This window comes from Sander lucioperca, chromosome 23 (genome assembly GCF_008315115.2).
Source record: "Sander lucioperca isolate FBNREF2018 chromosome 23, SLUC_FBN_1.2, whole genome shotgun sequence".
Lineage (NCBI taxonomy): Eukaryota > Metazoa > Chordata > Actinopteri > Perciformes > Percidae > Sander > Sander lucioperca.
Window position 1 is genome coordinate 17,818,625 of NC_050195.1, and position 22,899 is coordinate 17,841,523.

At 39.9% G+C, this 22,899-nt stretch overlaps 1 protein-coding gene across 4 annotated transcripts in view; it reads right to left on the bottom strand.

Moving 5' to 3' along the window:
• Window positions 1-135: 135 nt before the first annotated feature.
• The window catches only part of LOC116064974 (E3 ubiquitin-protein ligase HECW1), a 90,267-nt gene continuing 67,503 nt past the window's right edge, over window positions 136-22,899 (bottom strand). For all 4 annotated transcript variants that reach the window (XM_031320404.2, XM_035998110.1, XM_035998111.1 and 1 more), the window contains 16 exons: window positions 21,211-21,317; window positions 18,482-18,667; window positions 15,045-15,179; window positions 13,902-14,016; window positions 13,673-13,769; window positions 10,487-10,570; window positions 10,222-10,328; window positions 8,960-9,074; window positions 8,505-8,618; window positions 7,204-7,356; window positions 6,024-6,122; window positions 4,710-4,839; window positions 4,302-4,448; window positions 3,375-3,489; window positions 2,078-2,276; window positions 136-815 (listed from right to left, as the gene is read on the bottom strand). In XM_031320404.2, the coding sequence (XP_031176264.1) occupies window positions 704-815; window positions 2,078-2,276; window positions 3,375-3,489; window positions 4,302-4,448; window positions 4,710-4,839; window positions 6,024-6,122; window positions 7,204-7,356; window positions 8,505-8,618; window positions 8,960-9,074; window positions 10,222-10,328; window positions 10,487-10,570; window positions 13,673-13,769; window positions 13,902-14,016; window positions 15,045-15,179; window positions 18,482-18,667; window positions 21,211-21,317 (2,015 nt within the window). In that variant the 3' untranslated portion in view covers window positions 136-703. The remainder of the gene's footprint in view (window positions 816-2,077; window positions 2,277-3,374; window positions 3,490-4,301; window positions 4,449-4,709; window positions 4,840-6,023; window positions 6,123-7,203; window positions 7,357-8,504; window positions 8,619-8,959; window positions 9,075-10,221; window positions 10,329-10,486; window positions 10,571-13,672; window positions 13,770-13,901; window positions 14,017-15,044; window positions 15,180-18,481; window positions 18,668-21,210; window positions 21,318-22,899) is intronic.

The window sequence follows — 22,899 nt, forward strand, 5'->3', positions numbered from 1 at the left end:
AAATATTGATTTGATTTAGATTTCTCTTCTGTTCATTCACTGCATTTTGTTAATTGATGAAAATAAACTATTAACACTTCCATTTTTGAAAGCATTCTTAGGTTACCAATTATTTTCATACCTGCCTAAAACTTTTGCACAGTACTGTATATAAAGATAAATACCAACAAGTTCTCAGGTATTTAGCTCTCATAGTAATGTCTTAGATTTGATGTAAAGTTCTTCTTTTCAGTGCTATTGTGTACCTATAATTTGATTGTAGTTCTTTTATTGTTGGCTAGATGATGCATTTTGGTAAATGCAACTCTAAATGATTTTAATTCGATTTTCTTTGGATATATATCTTAAAAACGCTGTTGTAGAGTCACATGATTAATAATGTAATAATGTTATTATTAATCATTTATGATGAATGATTATTAATCATTAATGATAAATATTTAAATAACTGTAGTCCTGCTGTGGTGTAGCCTCCGTGGCTAGGATGCTAGGTGCTGGTTATTAAGATCCTCATAGCTAAGTGAGAGACTCTAAAACACAGTACCATAACAGTGACATCCACTCAGATGACGAAAAACTTTGTTGAGTACAATCCAGTAAAATTAACACGTCTTAAGCCCACAGGAGCTGCATTTTTTTGCAATTAGCCCAGCACGTGTCAAGCAGAGAAAAATCCAGTGTTGATTTGCATGTCTTTTCTGGATCACTCCAGGCCAAACGTGCTGGTTTCCTCCACGGCGATCAGCAGTTTCTCATACAGCATGGTGTATGAAGGGTATGGAGGCAGGTCCAGACGGTTAAAACAGGTGTGAGCCCTGAGAGAGGGAGGGAGAAAGAAAAAGACAGGCATACTATTTGAGAGTATGGAGAGTCATTGCTCGAAGAGAATACATGAAGCTATTTCTCTTTTCTTTTTAAATTCACATTATGATGAAGTAAGCTGTAGAGTGTTTCCTCGTACTAGCATGGTTTTGTATCATCTAGCGTTGAGATCATATATCGCAATCAACTCTCTCGCACCACGCAGTTCAAAGTACGTATTACAGCTACGGTAGCCTTCACGCTTCAAAATGCCGGTCTTTTGCTCTTTTCAATATCCTTTTTTTCTGGGCGAAGAAGAAGACTCCTGTTCCTGAAATTTGGATTTTGAATACGTGTGGTCCTCCTTGTTTCCTTCTTCAAACTTGCCGGGGCCGGCTACGATACCCATTAGCAGCATTAGCAGCACCTGTGAGTTAATCATGTGACAGCAAAAACACGAAAGGCGGAGCAGTATGTCCTGTATGTCCCTTACTGGCTAACGTATTTCAAGATGGCGCATGAATGTGGAGCGTCTACCCCAGTTCATGCGAATGCAAATGTAAAATTTCAAGCCAAAAGGAATACTTGGAATAGATGGTGGTGGTAAATATTCATGAAAAAGGACAAGTTTGTGAACGGGCAACACAGATTTTGATAATGAACAAGTAAAAACATTACACACTGGACCTTTAAGGTGTAACAAAGAGTCGATTAATCGATTAAAAGAAAATAATCTGCTACTGTTTTTATAATCAATTTAATCAATCAGAGCTGGTGTTAGTCTGTTTTTTGTATGTCCACAAATCCCATGAAAAAACCCAAACCAACAATGTGTTACTCTGTCTCTCAGTCATTTCTGACCTCCCTGTCCTGTCAGTGTCTCTCAGCTCCAAGCCCATTGGTTCCTACTGAAGACGTAAATCATTAAAAATGGGTCAGAAATGTATACTTTAAAAAAGCCTCAGTAAGTTTCTTAAACAGCTGCCCACTGTTTTTAGCAAACGCTACTCAAACAGGAGGAAATGTGTATGTGGAACACAGTGAAAAAAAAACTACAGTGTGCGTGTTCATGGTAATGAAGCAACATCCTAAGGATTAATTTTGTCATGCATACACACAAAATAGTCCAGATTGTTTGTACTCATCCTGAACAAAGCCCTCTGTTGTGTCCGAAGGCTGGATTCATCAAGCAGGCAGCAGGCCTTTGACTTTAAGGAACAAAGTAATGAAAACAGGACGGTGTGAACATGGCTTTATAGGAAACATGTTTAGATACCTGGGTAGTGATGTGACTTTGCCCCACTTCTCAATACAGAATCGTCGGAGGCCATTGGATCCTCGCAGTGCGGCAAAGCCTTCGTAGGGCACGCTGGACGTACCGGTGACAAACTGCAGGAGGCGGAGACGTTGCTCATTGTTGAAGCGCTCCACAGCAGCCCAGAACCACCGCATCACTATGTGACCATCATGGTAACCTAGAGATTCAAAAAAGTTCATTAGTTTCTCCATCAGCACCGCGCAGCCCTTTATTTGTCTTCGCAGAAGCTCCACTTGCGTTGTTTCTCCTCACAGAGTCAGCCATTCCTGCCCTTAAAAGCTAAAAACTTTCGGGATGACTGAAAAAGTCTAACTTAATCGGAAAAACTAGTCAAAAGGGGAGAGTCAGGTGAGAGCAAATATCCTAAGCTGCCATCTTGTCCAGACGGCCACGTCACTCAGAAGAGTCTAGTGTTGACCAATTCTATTATAAATGCATACTAACAAGAAATGTATGTAATTTGTAATCAAATGTAACTATAAAAGGTCAATATTGGCATTTTGATTGCAAGGTTATTCCATTATTATGGAAAACATCCTGAAAAACAAGATATAAAATGTTTTGATGTGGTTTACATACATACATACATACATGAAAAAAAAAAAAAAAAAAAAAAAATATATATATATATATATATATATATATATATATATATATATATATAACAGCCAAATTATTTAACTCGTGATAAGCTCTCACTACAGACACATCAAATCAGACCAGAAATATGTTTTTATGTCTCATGTTTTTCATTTATGTTGACTGTAATGTTTAATGTATGTTTTTAAATGTGGACCCCAGGAAGAGTAGTTGTGCTTAAGGACACAGCTAATTGGGATCCTATAATGAACTAAACTAAACTAAACTGAAAAGACTCAACTGAAATTGAATTAAATTGTATTACAGATTTGAATTAAAACGGAGATGCTGTTGCTGACCATTCAGGGTCCAGTATCAGGAAGGTTAGTTCTAAAATACTGTACATTGTTATTATTCTTTTTAATCTTTGGGTCATTTTATGTCTTTAGAGAGGTGACAGTCGAGAGCTGACAGCAAGCTCTCAACATGTTGAGCAGACTAATGTGGCCACACCTAACAGATTGCATTCACACCTGGTAGTCTATAAATCAGACTACATCAAGATGTGCTCGGGCCGATCTGATAACTTGCATTTTCCACACACACACACACACACACACACACACACACACACACACACACACACACACACACACACACACACACACACACACACCTCCTCTGTACTCTGTGTTGCTCCTCCAGTCACTGAGGTCGATCTCGACTGTACCGGCGATAACCAGCTCCAGCTCACGGGCATCAAACACAGACACCAGCCTCGAGTCTACCACCTGGGATGAAGAAAAACAACAAGCAAATGTTTCAGTGTCAGTGTAGTGTTGTCAAAAATAAAGATTTTTGGATACATATTGATTCCGAACATTTAAACTACATTTCCATGATGATACTTACATAATTTTAATGAAGTAACATTTTCAATGCTATATGTTCAAGTGCTCATATTATGCTTTTTGGCTTTTCCCCTTTCCTTTATTGTGTTATATATCTTTTTTTTGTGCACGTTATAGGTTTACAAAGTGAAAAAGCCCAAAGTCCACCCCAAAGGGACTTACCATCTTCCAGAGAAAACACTGTTCACAAACTGCTCCAAACAGCTCTATTGTAGTCCAGCCTTTACTTCAGAGACAAACGTGGTCACTTTGGAACACACGTTATATATGGGATTATTTTTGTGCCTTAATGCCAAGCAAAACTTCTCAAGTATCAAACAAAAATCCCTAACTCAAGCAAAAAAAGTGTGACCTCAAAGGTAAAACTTGCAAACAAAACATTTGTGTAGTCGTAAACGAATGGACTTTTATTCGTTTGATATTATGTCCTTTTGTTTACAGTTCCCTCTGCTTCTTTCTCAATGATCTTTTGCTCACTCCGTCAAGTTTGCGGTTGCGCTCCCAGCTTTCTCGTTTGCGCTTCCAAACTCTTTGTTTGCAATTTTGGCACAAACCTCTCGCGTGGGCGGGTGGGTGCCGCGAATTAGTATCTGATCAAGTCTATGCATTGTCTTTGTAGATAACTGGGCCCCGCAATTCGCACGAAAAAAGGACCGTTTGAACCATCTGAGAACTAAAACAGTACTGTTTACCTCGTAGAAGCCTCTGACCAGCGCCTCTGTCTGCTGCACCACTCCTCTCTCCACCCTCCACTTGGCCATTCGCTCTATATAATCCTTCTTATTCTTCTCAGTAACCTGGAGGTTGGAGCCACCCGACTTTAGCTCCCGCTCTGTCACCTTCGAACATAAAAAGTAATATAGTTAACAGTGTAAGTCAGCATAAGCAGTGTATTTAAAGCTTGTCATTGTGGAAATACATACAGTATATTATATATACTATATATATATATAGTATACAAACACTATGTTTGTCATAAAGATTTTTTTTTTACATGCAAAACAGATCACATGCATGTGGTTTAAATTGTAAATATCTGGCTGATGCTGTCATGAATGTCAAACACACACACACACACACACACACACACACACACTGACCTGGCCAAAGACCTCCTCATTGACGGTGAAGGTAAGGTCCAGGATGTCAGTGATGTTGTTGTCTTTCATCCACTGCAGAGACTGGTGGAACTCCTCATCCAGATACTCTAGATCAGACAGGTCTGTCGGCCTGAAGGACACACAGAGCTTACACATGCAATCCACAACATTACACAATGCTATTCAGTTAGCTAGATTGACCCAGAATCCAAAAGTGAATTGATTTAAACTTCGGACTGTACGATTATTTTTCTAAACAGCATCATCTAGAATTCCTGCTTGTTGTTATTGGCACACATAACAGCATTTTAAGATCAGTCCTTGTTAACTGAATGTTAGGACCCCAGACTTTGTCAGGGTAGTGTTGACTGGCTAGTAGAATGGTGTGACAAACATGCTCTTATTATCAACACTAAGAAGACAGAGGAAATCATCTCTGGCCTTTCTCCGGAATGTCAGGTGCTCCCCGTGACAATTCATAATGCAGAAATGTGACAAGTATCATCATACAAATACCTGGGAGTCGTGACAGATCACAATCTATCATGGACTCCTCACATAGAGCATATTTGTAAAAAGATACAGCAGTGCCTTTACTTTCTCCGTAGGCTTAGATCCTTTGAAACCAGCTGCCAGATTATTTCTTTGTTTTTTTAATTCAGTGATTCAAAGTGCCATGCTGTATTGAAGCACAGCCCAGCTCAGCAGCCTATCTGCTAAACTTAAAACTAATTATAAATCAACTCAAAGTTTGTGCTAAAGATTATTGGTCAACCTGTTGCACAATCCTTTCAAACAGCCCATAAGAAGAGCATGCTCAGGCTTGCTAACAGCATCTCTTCTGACTCCATACATGTTTTAAACTCTGAATACTAACTTGTATAGAGTCCCTTCGTTTAAGCACTCTTTTATACATCAGTCTATCATGTTGCTTAACCAAAATGTGTGTGTTGCAAATTAAGATCTATATCCGAGGATATCATGAAACATGTTTGTTGTCATGGCTGTTGATGTGTTTTCATCATTGTTGTCTAACTCTATGTAGTGGAGCTGCTTGGGATCGCAAAATGAATTTCACTCTAAACTGACAATAAAGTTTTATCATAGTGATTGGATGTTATGTTTCTCATTGATATTAGCCTTGCATTTTATGGCATTCATTATTTTATCTAACATGTTTCATGTACACCCAAGCCTTAAACTTTCAAACTTTAAACCTTAGACAGTCACCTAACATTGTCAATGCAGAAACTAAATGCGATAAGGAGGATATGAGTGTCTACAGAATAACAAACATATAGTGTGTTTGCTGACAGTCTGAGCAGGGCCTTGTAGAAGGGTCTGGTGAAGAAAGCATCCAACAGGTACTGATGGATCAGAGCCAGGCCCAGGATACGACCACTGAAACGGAACCTGGACACACACACACACACACACACACACACACACACACACACACACACACACACACACAAAGTAAAATGAGCCAACTGGCCTGATACCAAAAGAATGTGAAAAGAATACTTGTTTGTTTTACCCTAGTATCCTTTAAAGGACAAATATAGCAGTACACTAGACGGAGCTCACTTTTCGCCCGACTTGTCTGCCATTACGCTGTGACTGGCAGCTGCGAACTGGGCTACAACAGTCTTCAATTTTGTCCACTAAAATTGCTGTTTTTGCCACTGACAGACACATTATTATTCAACATAATTGAATGGATCCCTACAGAGACCTTGTTTTAAAAGATAAAATCCTCCTTTTTAAACAAGAAACAGCTCCGAAATCACATCCCATCAGACTCCATTTAGGTAAACAGTACTTTTAGCGTGTATAAAGCCAGCATATTTCCACATGTAAATCTGTAAAGTATGTGTTAATTACAACCAGAGTGGTGATTGTTGGAAAAGTAGAAAGACGAACCAAGATGGCTTTTTTCTGGTTTTATTCTGTGTCTGTCGACTTTGAATATAGTGTATAGTATTATTTATATGGAGTCTGGTTGGTTAAGCAATAGCAATTTCAGTAATGTTTTTAGGTTTAAAAAAAGGATTTTAATCTTTAAAAGAAAGGTCGACCACCGTAGGAATTCTTTCCATGATGTTGTCACTTGTTGACACTTGGAACAATACTCTGAGCATGTCAGCGGCAAAATGAGCACTTTAGTGGATTGAAGGTGCGCAATTGCCCAATAACATACATGTAGCTTGTTTCGCTGACTGTCGACTGCAGCGATCTTGCTTAACACGGGACCAATGTCAAAGATTCTTGTTCCCATCAGTCACTTAGACACAAAGACATAATAAACAAATAGGGTCCAGGTTGAAAAAAATGATCAGTCGACGATAGGCAAGACAATTCTGATTGGACTATGTAAATTCTTAGTCGGGGACACCCCTACACAACAGTAATTAACACTTAGCGCCAAAGTCGTAGATGAGTTGCAGTATGTTTCACTGTGTGTTACACTGTGTGTTTGTATTGCACAGCTCACCATTCCAGATGGTTCTCCACAAATGCTGACATGGGGCTGATTTGAACGGTGTAAGTATCGTTAGCTGAGTATTCAAACAGACCGTAGTATGGATTAAACAACTCCTGAGACAAGAGGAAGAAGAACTCTCTGGACGGACCACTGTAGTCCAATCTGAAGAGACAACAAGACAGAGGGAAGAAACATCTTGTCACATTTGGTACATGGTGCATATTGGGACCATTATTATTATTATTATAAAGCTTTCTTTTGCCCTGGCAAAGATATTTGATAGCTCTGGTCCATTTATCCACTTTCAACAAAAAATTACAAAACAGTTTCATTAAATAACAAAGTCTATTTTAGAGACCTTTAACTTTATAACAATGTTTTAAAAGGTTTAAACACCAAACCAAGAAAAACAAATTTGACAGAAAAATGAATACACAAAGTCTAAAGCAGTGAGTTTGCAAAACAGTTGCCTATTTACACAGACACAGAGCAACGTGATCATTAATTTGAGTCATGTTTGTGTTTACATGATTAATGTAAGTCCAATATTAACTCTCTTTGAGCTCTGGTTTGATCTCCACCGACCACTCCACTGACTTTTTAGCTGCTAAATGTTCAACTATGTTCACCAGCTAGCCTATCTTTGTCTGCTGTTTAGTGCTGGGCAGGTGGTGTACAGTGGATTTATCTAAAAACAGTTGCCGTAAAGGAGGTTGATGAGAATGGAGTTGCTGGCCAGAAAACCAAAACAATGAGCTTAAAGAGGTAAGAGGAAGGAGTTGGGCAAAAATTATGTGTAGGATCCATTGTTCATAAACATATTGATTAGTGCAGCTTTGAAGATACAGTTCTAAAAACTTGCTGGCAGAACAGCATAAAATACTGCACTGTAACACATTTGGCTGTGTTACCTCACTGGTCGTGTGTGTGTGTGTGTGTGTGTGTGTGTGTGTGTGTGTGTGTTCTTGTTCAACTATATTTGTGGGGTCCAAAAACCAGGAATACAGTATACTTGTGGGGTCCGGACAGCTTTGTGGGGCCAAAATGCTGGACCCCACAAGGTTAAAGGACTGTTTGAGGGTTAAGACTTGGTTTTAGGATTAGGATTAGAATTAGGTTATGGTTAGGGTGAGGGTAAGGGTTAAGGTTAGGCATTTAGTTGTAATGGTTAAGGTTAGGGTAAGGGGCTAGGAAATGCATTATGTCAATGATGGGTCCCCACAAAGATAGTGCCACACACTGTGTGTGTGTGTGTGTGTGTGTGTGTGTGTGTGTGTGTGTGTGTGTGTGTGTGTATGTGTGGTTCTTACCCCTCCTCTCCCAGGAAAGTGACGTAGAGTTTGTTCCTCTGTAGCTCTTTGCGCGAGTATGCCATCACCTGGTTAAAGGTTCCCTCCAGCAAGTGTTCTCTCCTGATCAGCAACCTACAACAACCAGGGCAGCCGACATATTACAGGTACTATCCTCATGCAGGGCCGTGGACAGGACTTTAGAAACGAGTCTGCCCTGCATCCGTTCTAAACATTTTGACCAGACACAAAATAGAAAGTCTATTTAAACCTTTGGCTGTACTTTATTTTACTGTACACTAACAGCTTAGACTAGATTATGATTATCTAGTCTAAGCTGTTTCAGAACTGTGTTTAGGATATTCACTAATACATCCACCATAACTGCTACAATCTCATCTGTATTAGGGTCAACCATTCACTTGTATTTAGATGGTACAATTATTTGTTTTAATATGTGAATCAGTCAGTCTTACTTGATTTTGCCTGGTCCCTGCCCGTAGCCCTTGGCTTCTAATTTCCTGTAGAAGTTTCTTAGTTTGGCTTCAAAGTCTCTGCGGTAAGGAGCTGGAGCCCTGGCCCTTTGCAGACCTACGCATACATACATGCACACACACACACACACACACACACACACACACACACACACACACACACACACACACACACACACACACACACACACACAAAGTTTTTGTATAAAGCACAGGGGAACAATTTATGTAACACTATGGTCGAGAAAGTGCTAAGATCCTTTGCTTAAGTAAAAGCACTAATACCATAAGTCCATTAGAAATAGTTTCCTTTCAAAATGTTCCCTTTATAAATATACAGAGGTATTATTAACAAAATATACTGTTACTGTAAGTATTACAAGTAAACATGCTTATTATGTGCTTATTTCAGAGGGTTATATAATTATATTGTTGGATTATTAATACTGATGAGTTAACATTTCAGCAGCATTTTAATGTTGCAGTTAGTCATGTATGTATCAGTATCAGTAAGCTGATATGCCTTGTATGAAAACAAAGAAAATAATAACAAGCAACTTTTGATACAGTACAAAGTACATCTAATGGTAAAAATATTTTAACATATTATACTCAGGAATAAAGTAGCGCAACAAAAAAAAGCTCATAAATTAAAATGAGCTTCTTGCCTTTATCTGAGATATATTTGGTGTTATTATTATTGGAGTAAACTGTTTTAGAATGCAATATAGATTATTTTGTGTGACAAGCCTAAGTAAATACATATTTTTCTTTCTTCTAATTTATCTGAGTTAAATTATTGGTTGAGTCTGTATTGAAACCAACTGATGCTGATACTAAATTTTATTCTATGAGCAATTAACCAGTGATTTTTTTTTAAGTAAAGATGCTCTGTTGGATTTGATTTAATGTATTTCTGTTTCTATTTAGTTTGTATTTTGAGTTACTGGAGAAATTGTCCAAGCCATTACACAATGTGTATTTTGGTCATTTTGATCTGATCAGTTGTCATCATTATTCATTTTGGGTGAAGACTTAGGTCAGCCCTACCTATTTTGGCCACGGGGTGCTGCAGTATGAACCAAACGTTTATAAAATAGTTGTTTTTTTAAACAGTGTGCTTGACATCCCAATTACCTAATAAGAAGGATTAATACAATATTAACAAGTCCAGGAATGTTTCAGCTTACCCATCCAGTCAGAGAAACTGTAAACTCCAAACATTTGTGATGGGCAAGACTTACCAGGAGAGTTCTGTGGTGAGGAGGCGGGAGAACAGCGGGGAGAGATGCTGAAGCAAGGGTGGATAGGGTGAGGCGGAACATAGGACATGATCTCCTCTTCGAATAAACTGCAAGAACATGACACAAAAAAAGCACAGAAGATATTCTTTCTCTGCACAACATAAAGTCCAAGCATTAGCTGTGTGTGAATTCAGTAATTTGTGACTACATTACTGTAAAAGAAAATAGATGATACCTAACGTTCTGGGTTCAGTGTGTGCTTTACCTTAACAGGATGACTAGGTCTGCATCACATGACAACTTCTCAACACCTTGAGTACCTTCTGTCCGAAGGTAGTGGATTTTCTCCCTGAACAGTCAAAAAGATAAAGTCCAGTCAGTTGTTCATGTTATATATTGACTTGAATTCAAATAATTATTACAACTAAATATGTAGGTTTGATACTGAGATGCACCCTCCCTGACTTTTTGAGCTCCGTTTCATCAAATAAAGTAAATTAAAAAAAAAGTGTAATCAACATTTACATTATTGCAGGTTCAAATTAATCATCCTCACATCTTGATATACTGTAGATTAGAAGGAAACATAACTTATGTATTGTTGTTCCTAACTGTCAAGTAATACAAATTATTCTTTCATTCTTCAATGATATAAACGCAGCTCAATCCCTCAAAACTGGCACAATTCATTTTCAACAGTATGTCGTTACTGGTTAGTAAAGACTGGAGTTGTGAAGGTAGTCACCCAAATCCCTTGGGAACGCAGATTGTCGTGTGTTCTTTTACCAAAACAAACTTGGATGGCAAACAGCAGCTGGCACTGTTTATATACAGTAGTGTGACATTTGCACTGAAAAGGCCAAAAAAGGAGGAAAATGGATTGAGAGGCTGATGGGGAACACGGATTGGATAGCCTACAGAGGGAATTGGCCTCCCAAGGGGGTAAGCTTCTCCTCAGACCGCGAATCTCCTATGGCGCCATTTTGATGCTACAAAGCGATCACCTCCCGTTAGCATCCCATTGACTGCCATTCATTTTGACGTCACTTTGACAGCGAATAACTTTACATCTGAAGCGTTTAAAGACTCTATTTGTCCATTGTTTATTTCTAAAGAAACACGACAATGTATAAAAGGCTCCATTACCTTGTATCTCACGTTATGGCTCCATAGCAGACGTTTTTGTAAAAATAGGCTAACGATTGTGTCATAACCACGCAACTTACTGTCGCATAGTAGAGGAATTACCGTATAGTACAGGAGAAGCGTGCAGGCAGTTTCGTCTCACATTAGCTGTTTAAGTGTAATTACTAATGTTAACTAGCATTTTAGTGATCAATAATTAGCCTGTGTCTATGTTATCTCTTTACATATACCTACGCTCTCCTTCTCTGCAAGATTTGGAATGATTGAGATTTCTCTTGGCACAGCTACCAGAAGACTTCCAACTTTCAGACACGTTGCTCACGGCACATTTACGTCGTCTCTCTCAGTTGGAGGCTGCGCAGTAACGCTCAGCGCTCACCGGAAAAGTGCTTCTAACGGCCTTCACTGGTCTCCGTCCAGAGCAACGGGATCTGTTGGTCCATTCTTATATACAGTCTATGGAATTGGCGGAATCGCCATTCCTCTTCTTCCTGGTTTTATTTACCCATATGTCTCCCTTGGGGTGACAAACAAGTAATGTCATGGCTTGTCAATACCAACTGAGACAGACTGGAACAAACCGGGTCCAACTTGGTCCCATCAATCGCCACGCCCCAAATCATTCTCAGAATCACCTTAAACTAATGTGTTTCCCTGCCTTTATTGACTGCTTTAGAAATCAAATTCTAGTAAAGTGAGTGCCTTTCATGTATTTATTTATGGCGCAGCGGTGGCCTAAGGCACGATTTTAACCAGAAGGCTGCTGGTCTGATCCCCGGACTGGCAGGATAAATTTAAGTGGGGATATTTCTCCAGTGAAGCTGCTCATTGGCAAATAAGGCATTTCCAGAAAAAGATTACAGTCTCCTTGGGTAAATAAAAATCTAGATCTGTCACAAAGAAATAACTGGTTACTAGTATTAATAGTCGAGACTGTAACTAGGCATCATATGTCTGCATTAGAGTTTAAGTGACAGTTTTCATACCAGCCTATACGACCTAAACCAAATGGGCAAACACACCAACCAAAACCAAACCACACAAGCTAGCTTTAAGGGCGTTGTTTAGTCTGGTTGAACCAGACTCTCCTTTGTTTTCCAGAGACCCTTTAGAGAAGGTGGAAAGAGTGGTGCATTTGTGGTAGGAATGTGAAACCTTGATCTGAACCAACTACAAGGTTTAAGCTAAATGGCTCCCATGACCAGGTGAACTTTGCATTCTAGGATGCAAATGAGCGCAGTTGCTAGCAACAAGGTGTAGAATAAATCAAAGTCTGACCTGGACTAGCAACGAAATACGTAGCTTTCTTGATATTTGGGCAGTTAGGGCTAGGGATGCCATGGTGAAGAAAATTTCCCACATATTAATAATATAAATAATTATAATTGTGACAACACCAGCGTTATGAATTACACATGATATTTTACAAGAAAAGATATTCATAGATTGGGTTTAACTCTGAAATATTGCAAAACAGGCGCCTTTGCTTTTCATTCCTCTGACACCAAATCCTCCACCATTCTCTTTTGTTGGTCGGCTCTTGTCGGTAACATTAGCCTACTGGGCGTCTCTTATTGCCAGATCTCCACAGCGCTGATGGATGTTGTGGTTTTAACCGAGCTGGACCAGAACATATGGGGTTAAAACAGATCGCCGATGCGGTTTTGCTGTTGTTGTTGTTCTCCATGAAGTTGCTGGAAGTAATATTGTAGCATTTTATGTGAAGTGAGCACTGCACCAGACTCTGTTTAAAAAAAGAGCCTTTTAAATGCTGCATTGCTTGTGAAGAAATAATAGGAGTAACAGTTCCTTTCATTTTCCAAACTACAAGTGTGAAAGTGTCACAGCATGCAAAGTCGGACTAATTAGTAAAAACCATTCAGGTTGTTGCAAGCCAAGTTAAAGTTCATTTGATGACGTGTATAAAAGTATAACACCACCATCTCACCACTTGGTTCAATTACTCTTGCTTGGATAGTGGATGAGATTTGAAAACTATGTAAAAAGTGCAGGGAAATAGAAAAAGATAAAAATATCAGAGGATGGGAGAGAGTATAAGGGAAAGATGAAGAGGGAGGAATACTGTAGTAGCAATGTATATAACAATTTTTTATCCATCTAACACCAGACAGCAACGAACATCAGCAATCAAGTATTTAAAAAATATCCACCTAAATTGCTGAAATCACACAGCTTTAGAAGATTATGTTTTCGCATGGAACAAGCGTTGTGAACCAGGAACCCTCCCTACATACATATGGACAGTGACAGATTACTGATTCAATCCATTAAGAAAGAAGCATACCTCAGTGCATGGTTTCGGCTAAGGCTTGGCTGTCGCTCCTGCAACATGTCAAATATGTTTGGCTGTCGAAGGAATGCCACTATTTTGTCATTGTAAGCTAGTGAGAGAGACAAACAGAGAGAAGCAGTACATTAACACATAAAAAGTCATGCGAAAGAATTAGTGAGTATTAAATGTATTGCATTAGGTTGATCGTGGCTAATAGTAAGTATGTTATGACAGTGCTTACATGGAGCAGTCAGCTGTTGTGAGTTTTTGTTGTGCTGGCTTCGTATGGCGGCTACCAGGCTGTTTCCAGGCCTGGCCATTAGAGAGGCCCCACGACTCCTGGACACATCGGAGGCCTGGGAATAAACACCAACGGGACACATGACTCTTGACTATTTAACAGTTAATCTTCTGATAAGGCTCTAAAAGCCTACTAGGTACACTGATCACTGTTTACCTCTAATAAATCGGATCTTTCTAGAACATTTCTAGGTAATGTTAGCATGTGAGCAGGATGCAGTCAACTAGTCATTAATGTCTACTTGTTAATGGATATGATCTAGCATAGCTAGTGTCACGTTAGTACTGAAGCTGAAATCCTGCAAACGATGAAACTTCCTGCAATTGTTTTTTTTTTTTACATTCTTTAGCTGAACTGATGTTGAAACTTACAGCAAACACAAATGAGTTGTGGAAGTTTACCATTGTGTTTGAAGGTTAATTCTGGTGATGTTCGACAAATCCCACGTGCACCCAAACTAATCTGATCTTCCTAAAATGTTTGTGTGTGTGTATGTGTGTGTGTGTGTGTGTGTGTGTGTGTGTGTGTGTGTGTGTGTATATATCCAAAGCATGATATATATTATTCCTCTGCGCCATTGTTATCCAAAAACTATCAAAAAAACACATCTATGAGCCACACTTTTGCACTGGTTGACATGTTCCTTCATTACCATGAACACGCACAGAAACACACACACACACACACACACACACACACACACACACACTGTAGTTTATTGCACTATTTTCTCCGGATCAACATTTGTTAAAAACTACAGTGACCAGCTGTTTTAGGAAATTACTGAGCCTTTTGTAAAAATGTATATATTTCTGAGCTGTCTTTTTAGATTCATGTCTTCACTAGGAACCAATGGGCTTGTGGCTGAGTACAATATCAGCTTACAGAGAGCATCTCTATTTTCATTGATTGTGCTGCTTTTTACATGAGTTGACTTTTAGGAAGGATATATATATATATATATATATATATATATATATATATATATATATATATATATGTGGATATAAATGCAACTATTGTGTAGTTGCAAACTAGTTGCATTCAGAGTTCTGAATCGAAAGTACAGGTGTGTGTGACTACCTCCCCAGCGCTATAGCTGCGTAGTCTCTGCAGATGTTGCCTGTGAGCGAGGTGGCCAGGCAGCCGACCATTTTGCAGAGGGATGCGAGGGTCAATGAAGGTCGTGGCTCGACTGTTGTGGTCCACAAAGAAAGACTGAGAGACAGAAAAAAAATCAAATAAAATTATACAGAGTGATTCTGAATGATCTGCCAGATACACACCCACACACCTCACTCATGACCACATACACGTTACTGATACTAAAAAATACTCATATTACCCATGGTATGAATAAATAATAAAAATATATAAATAGAAAAATAGAAATATAGGGAGCAGTGAATACAAAAAGTTATTGCATTAGGCCTGGAGTGACAGATCTATCTGCGAAAGTTTGTGTGTGCCCGTGCATGTGTGTGTGTGTGTGTGGGGTCGCTGGGTGGTGGTGATGGTGGTCGATTTCTGCAGCCTGTCTACAGCTCTGTTCCGAAGCCTGTTGGTGCTTGCTCCTGGGGTTCTCAGTCTGCCTGAGGGGAACCCTCCCATAGATGGTGTGCAGTTTGGACACTGGGTGTGTCGTAAATTGATAGGCGGCGTGCAGTTTAGGAGCTGGGTGTGTGTGGTCTTAATGCTAAAGTATTCATACTTTATGGACAGCTGCCCCATTTGGAAATGATTCACATAAAACATGGTAGTAGCGCCACCATGTGGTGGGGTACATGTTTTACCTTTTGGCTAATAACTTTGGAACGGTGAAGTCTAGCAAAACAATATTTGCACAATGTGTTCAAATGTTTCCACCATTTATTCTTTTTTTTGCTCCTTTGGCACATATGTCATCTAATCTTCACCAAACCTGGTACAAGAAGAAATACATGAACTATTAATTGGTTACCAAACTTTTGAGTTGTGTCCTGATTCACTTAACAGGCCATAACTCTTCGATGCTAAATTGGATTGCAACCAAATTTGGGTATGTTGTACATACATTCACATTGCACAAGTGTGTAACATATACATTTCTACCCAGATAGACACTACAGTAACATATAATAAATGTCTACAATTCTGTTGACTTTAATTTAATGAAACTTGGTTAACAACTTCATTTGCATGTGCATGACATATTTAAGCATGGCACCAAATTCTTCTTTTTTCTCTTTGGTAACAATTAAATCTGCCCACAAATAAAGCAGAACAGGTAGCTTAACATGGCAAATATAGGGATGTTAATGCTTATACTAATAATTAAATCTCACACCTCCCCATGAACAGGAGGCCCTCGTCAGGCTAAAATGAACAATTTACAACAAGTTTGTGCAGTTACGAGCAATTCGTGAATGTGACGCAGATCTCACAGAAAAAACGAGGTTACGATAAGAATACGAAAATGTGGTGACCTAATGGCGGAGTAGACACTTGGAGAGAGGGCTTCATGTTGTACTGATATACAGAGATATTTGTAAAATAATGCTCAATTGGAGGACACTGTGGAAGCCAAAAATGTCGGAAGCATGAAAGTTAGCGGCCTGTGGAGATAGTAAGAAGTAGAATAAAATATAGAATGGATCAGTTCCGAACTGTAAGAGTGAAAAAGCGAACAATTGGTCATCGGTGTTGTCTTCAGGGATGGCATGGGAGGCCTTAAACGCTGTTTTTATTTTATTTTGGGCTACTATGAGATCCGTAGTGAGTTACACCTGATGGATTGTGGGTAACTTTAGCTTAGCTGTTGGGCTAATAAACGGTTAATATTCCTTAAAACTTAACTTTGGTGGATTACAATCTTTCCATCTGATCAAGATCTGTCGTCGGGCTATCAGTGTGGCAAATGACAGAAGTCTTAGTTTAAAAAAACCCTCACCCTGAAGGTCGCCTATAGAGCCAATCGGTCTGTAGACGTCGCAGTCAACACAGCTCTTTATTTCATTCTCCGGCACCTGGCCTCCTCAGAAACCTACGCCAGGATCCTGTTTGTGGACTTCTGCTCTGCCTTCAACACCATCCTCCTGGCTCTGCTGCAGGACAAGTTGTCCCAGCTGCACGAGCCTGACTCTACTTGCAGGTGAATCACAGACTTCCTGTCTGACCAGAAGCAGTACGTGAAGCTGGGGAAAAACGTCCCTGACTCTCTGACCATCAGCACCGGCTCCCCTCAAGGCTGCGTCCTTTCCCCTCGCGGACGACACCACTCTCATTGGACTCATCTTTGGTGCGGATGAGTCCGCCTACTGGTGGGAGATTGACCATCTGGTGACCTGAGTGAGAACAACTTAAAGCGTAACGCTCTGAAGACAGTGGCGATGGTTGTGGACTTTAGGAAGGACGGAGCCCCACCCGCCCACATAAACCTGGGTGACTCCTTTTGCTTCCTGGGCTCCATCATCTCCCAGGTGAACATCATCTCCCTAGTCAAAAAACCCCAGCAGAGGATGTACTTCCTGCGGCAGCTGAAGAAGTTCAACCTGCCAAAGACAATGATGGTCCACTTCTACAGGGCTATCAGTGATTCCATCCTCACCTGCTCCATCACCATCTGGCACACTGCTGCCACTGCTGAGGACAAGGGCAGACTGTAGCGTATCACACGCTCTGCTGAGAAGGTGCTTGGCTGCAATCAGCCGTCTCTCCAGGACCCGTACGCCTCCAGGACGCTGAGGCGGGCAGGAAAGATTGCGGCCGATCCCTCTCACCCCGGACTCAAGCCACAAAAACTTCTTCCCCTCTGCAGTCAGCCTTATTAACAAGGCCCCGGAACCCCCCTGACACTGACTCTTAACCCCCCGTACCTCTAGTCAATACACTTTACATTCATTTCCATCCTGGACTATACACCAGCCCATTGCACTTACTATATGTATATGTTTTTTGTAGATTCTGCACTCAATCCATTCAGCCTCCTTTTTCCTATGCTGCTATTTGTTTCTGTATTTATTGTGTATTTTTGTATAATAATGTTTAATATGTTTGTTTATGTCTGGACGAATCACCAAAGCAAATTCCTTGTAAGTGTAACTTATGCTTTGTCTGTTAATAAAAATTGTTTATCACAAAAAAGAATACGAAAATGTTCTTGCATGAGGCCCAATACCTTGTGTATGTATTTTGTAATTGTTGAAATAAGAGTTTAAAAAACAAAATTGCTTTTTAACACCAACAAGAGGACAAAAGAACATACATTTAGTATCTCAAATATCACAGATCATGTCAACTACATTGCATTTGTACAGTGTGTGTGCATTTGTGGGTTTTTCAGCCACAGTACACATGACAAACTGTGACCTTCTCTGGGGTTCATGCTGCACAAAACAACATAATCAAACAGCTGAACATGAGTATCAGTGCAGTGTTTTGCCCTTGGCTCATTTAGCTTTGCTAGCATTACCAAGTATGACACAGTGCTGACTAAGATCCATCCCCATCCATTGAAGGGTGATTTTACATATGTCACCTACCTTGCCCTGGGGGTCAGTCTTGATCTCCCAGCCTCTTGGCAGATCCAGCTGAGTGTCTGCAAACTTGTTGAGGAAAACCACCAGGTCCCGGTTATGTTGGTAGCGCTCAAAGTTCCTGGCATCGCGACGCACCTTCAGGATCATGTGTTTCACACAGCTGCTGCTCGTGAACATCCGGTAGGCTGCCTGGAGAGAGAACATCTACAAGTTTACTTTGACATTTAAAAGTTAAAGTACTGTTTTACTGACAGTAATACATGTTTTTTTGATTTTTTTTGGCCATGTATTTGTATATGTTTTGTGTGTGTGTGTGTGTGTGTGTGTGTGTGTGTGTGTGTGTGTGTGTGTGTGTGTATGCTATGTGTATGCTTTCCTCAATGTTGAATTGAATAGTTTTATCCAAGTCTTTGTGTAAAACATATTAATTAGGGTCCAAACACAGACTAGTCACACTATTATCATCTTTTTTTTTATAATGTTGCTGTTTCCTGGCATCTTTCTACTTCTGTAGCATTTGTTGTAGAAACGTCATTCATTCAATCGTCAAAACTTAAGTCTTCTTCAGGAGATATATGATTGTATTTTTCTATATTCTAACATGTTTCAGTGATTTTATATAATTAAGTATTCAAAATGTATAAGCCTGGATTGCTGATATCCATCCAGAAATGCTGAAAGCTTTGGGTGTGGAGGGGCTGTCTTGACACGCCTCTTCAACACTGCATGAAAGTCTGGGACAGTGCCTAAAGAGTGGTGGTTCCCCTGTTTAAAAAGAGAGTGTGTGCCAATTACAGGGGTATCACACTTCTCAGCCTCCTTGGTAAAGTCTATTGCAAAGTGCTGGAAAGGAGGGTTGGGCCAATAGTCGAACCTCAGATGGGTGGGGAGGGGTTGCGGTTCGGTGAGCTGGGGATCTCATCGCTCCTTTTTGAAGATGATGTAGTCCTGATGGCATCATCGGCCTGTGACCTTCAGCACTCACTGGATCGGTTCACGGCTGGGATGAGGATCAGCACCTCTAAATCTGAGGCCATGGTTCAAAGCAGGAAACCGATGGAGTGCCTACTCCGGGTAGGGAATGAGTCTTTACCCCAAATGAAGGAGTTCAAGTATCTTGAGGTCTTTTTCGCAAGTGAGGTGACAATGGAGCTGGAGATTGGCCGGAGAATCAGCGGGGGCAGTATTGCATTCCTATACCGCACCGTTGAGAGGGATGAGCCAGAAGGCAAAGCTTTCGATCTACCGGTTCATTTTCAGCCTATATGCATTTTTGTTTTCAACGAAGCAGTGTCCAGTTTTTGCCGCCTCTAACGTTACCTCTCTTGCCCAAGTGAGGGAGCGGTACCGCAGCGTGTGGCAAATGTCGGAGCCGACATTAGATATAGACATTGATGTAAAAATGTACAGTCTTTAGCAAACAAAATGGATGATCTTTGGCTGCAGATCACCACTCGTAAATGTATTATGGACTGCAACTTCATGATTTTCCCGGAAACATGGTAACAACAGTGCTGTGTAACTCAACTCTTGGCTGTTTTGGAAGAAGGAAATAATGAGAGAGTAACAGGTAAACTAGCTCTAAAAGTGAGTTGGCTTTAGTGCAGTGTAGTGGATACAGACTTTATCAAAGTAGTAGTCGTAGTGCTAAATTCAATTTTGAGAATGGAATTTTGGTGTGGTGTTAGCACACCTTCAGCAAGAGTTTGACAGACAGACAGTTCATCCAATCTTTTTTGAAAGTGCCCCTTTCCAAACAGTTTCCAAGGATGGCTTTTCAGATAGGAATAAGATGAGGCCAGTATAGTGTTTATGCAGTTTGCAGTTATTTAACTAAACAATGTAAAGACAGAGGTAGGGTTCTTTCCTGAAAGTTGGACATCTGCACTGTCATCGACCTTCAGTATGATGATTGCAATCCAATGGTCTAAACTGTTTGTTGAAGAATTTATCATCATCATTTATACATTTTTCTGGCTCAGGTAGTTTAATGCAACTTAAATAAATAATCAGATTCTACATGGGCAGCATATATACTGGTCTAACCCTAATCCTACCATAGACTATTTTAACACATTAAAAAGAAGTAATGGTCAGAGAGATATGTATATGTACTGTCATTTAAATGTAATTTTATTCTGAATATAGTTAATATATCTGACCTGTAGCAAAACTATATAGCTTGTAGTCAGCACAATATACTATATCTACCTATAGCACACTCCTTCCAGGAAGCTCGCAATAATAGTATGCTCAGACTGGCCAGGAACATTCCAAATGATGCCTCACATGTTTTGCACAGAGAATATCAGCTTCTGCCTTCAGACACTTTAGAGTTCATTCTTTCAGTTGCAATATATTTAAAAACTCTTTCATACATCACTCTATCCTATTGTTAAACCAGCTACATTAAATCCAGTGCAAAATTTATTCAGGGTTACAAGTCTCCAAGACCTTGTCTGTGTGTATGTTCATGTCATTTTCTGTTGTTATACATGTATGCTTTGTTTCCTTACTTGTGTGTTTATGTCATTTGTGGTAACGTTTCATGTATGTCCTTTGGTGTTATTCATCTTATGTATGTCTGTATGTATGTCTATGTCCTCTTTCTTATATGAGCTACCCAGGGATGCAAAAAGAATTTCAGCCCTGGCTGACAATAAAAGTTGTATCGTATCGTATCGTATCGTATTGTCTATATAGGCCATGTTCTCTGTGTGTGTAGCACTCACATAGTTACTGTGCAGCATAGTGAAGAATTCTGGGTGTGTGATAAACTTTACAGCAGGTGATTGGAGGAGATGGCTGATCTTCTGGTGATTGACAGGGGATGTGGGGCCTGTAGACAGACAACAGGCAAATTACTTTCTTTGTATAGTATTTTTAAGCACTGAAGTAGGTTTTGACTAAGCTATTATATGTACTAATACATAGCATTTAACCTTTAAAAGTACTGCATCAGTTAAACAATTGTAAATGACAATAAAACAAAATAGAACCATTACCAATACCAGGTATTTAATCCTTCAAATAATGAAAATAGGTCAGTAGTCCCACAAATATGCACGAACACAATCCAAAACACTTTAGGAATGATCTATTTAGTCTGTTCCTTAGTGGGCTTGGTTGAATACTTGATTCTGATTGGTCAATCACAGCATTCTGCGGTCTGCTAATTCTGTATTAAAGCCCGTTGCCATGTACTGTATAGCAGAGCCATGGACGCAGTTCTGATCACTCTGGAGGACATCAGCAGATAGAAGTCTGGTTATGTTATGTTATCAGCTGTGGCAAAAAAAAGTCAGAAAACACCACGGAAGGTTTTAATATGAATTTTAATAAGTTTGGAGAGAATGGAACGTTGATTCGTGGTTAATGGCTGAACTGTCCCCAGTAAAGAAACGAAAAGGAGAACCAGAAAACAGTGTAGAAGAAGCAAGAGAGGTTAAAAGACACAAAGAGCTGGATGACAGAGAAATCAACAACATTGAAGAAGACAAACATGAAGGATACACTAAACGGAGTACGTTATGGGCTCCGGCAGTGTTTAAAGACTTGTTAATCCAGAAGGAAATGTCAACAGACTTTGACAGTTACGGGGGAGGAAACCTTAATCAGATGCTGCGATCATATTATGCATGTGTTAGAAACGCCAACGGTAAAACACATACTCAATTGCTAGTAACAGGCTATCTTCAAATCCACCAAAGTTTTTTTTAAATCTGTAATTAAAAACCATCGCAAAAACGGGAAATACGTTCCATCTGATCAATATTGATACGCCACCACCACCCCCTTATCTCAGCTACAGATTTGCGGCCCCTTCGGTGTTCAAAGGTGCTGTCTCTGAACACAGCGAGCGAACTGGTCCAAAAAGTGTGGTTCAATGTACAGCTACATCTGGCAAGACCAGGCAGAGAGGGCAATGGAGACTTAACAAGAGACTCCTTTATTTTAAAACGGGATGAGAATGGCAATGAGTACTATTCTCTCGCTCACATCGCTGAGACCATGAACCACAAAGATCCATGTATGGCACATTACAGGGGTGCATCTTCACTGAGCCTGACAATTCTAACTGCTCTGTTGCTAGTTTTAAAAAAGTATTCATCCCTTTGTCCTCCTGACGCTGATGCTTTCTACCTTTAATTCACTTAAGAAATGATCTAATTAGTCGGTTCCTTAGTTGGCATTATTGCACAGCTTATTGAATACTTGATTCTGATTGGTCAATCACAGCATTCTGCGATCTGCTAATTCTGTATGACAGACCATTGCTAAGCATAGCGGACCATTGCCATGTTCCGCAGGATGTCACTCTTTTCTGCCAGATGTCCGTTACCTTCTTCTTTCTTTGTGTTGGAATTTTAAACTGCGGTGGATTTCTGAGGACTATGGTTAACTGCTCCTCAGATCTCTGC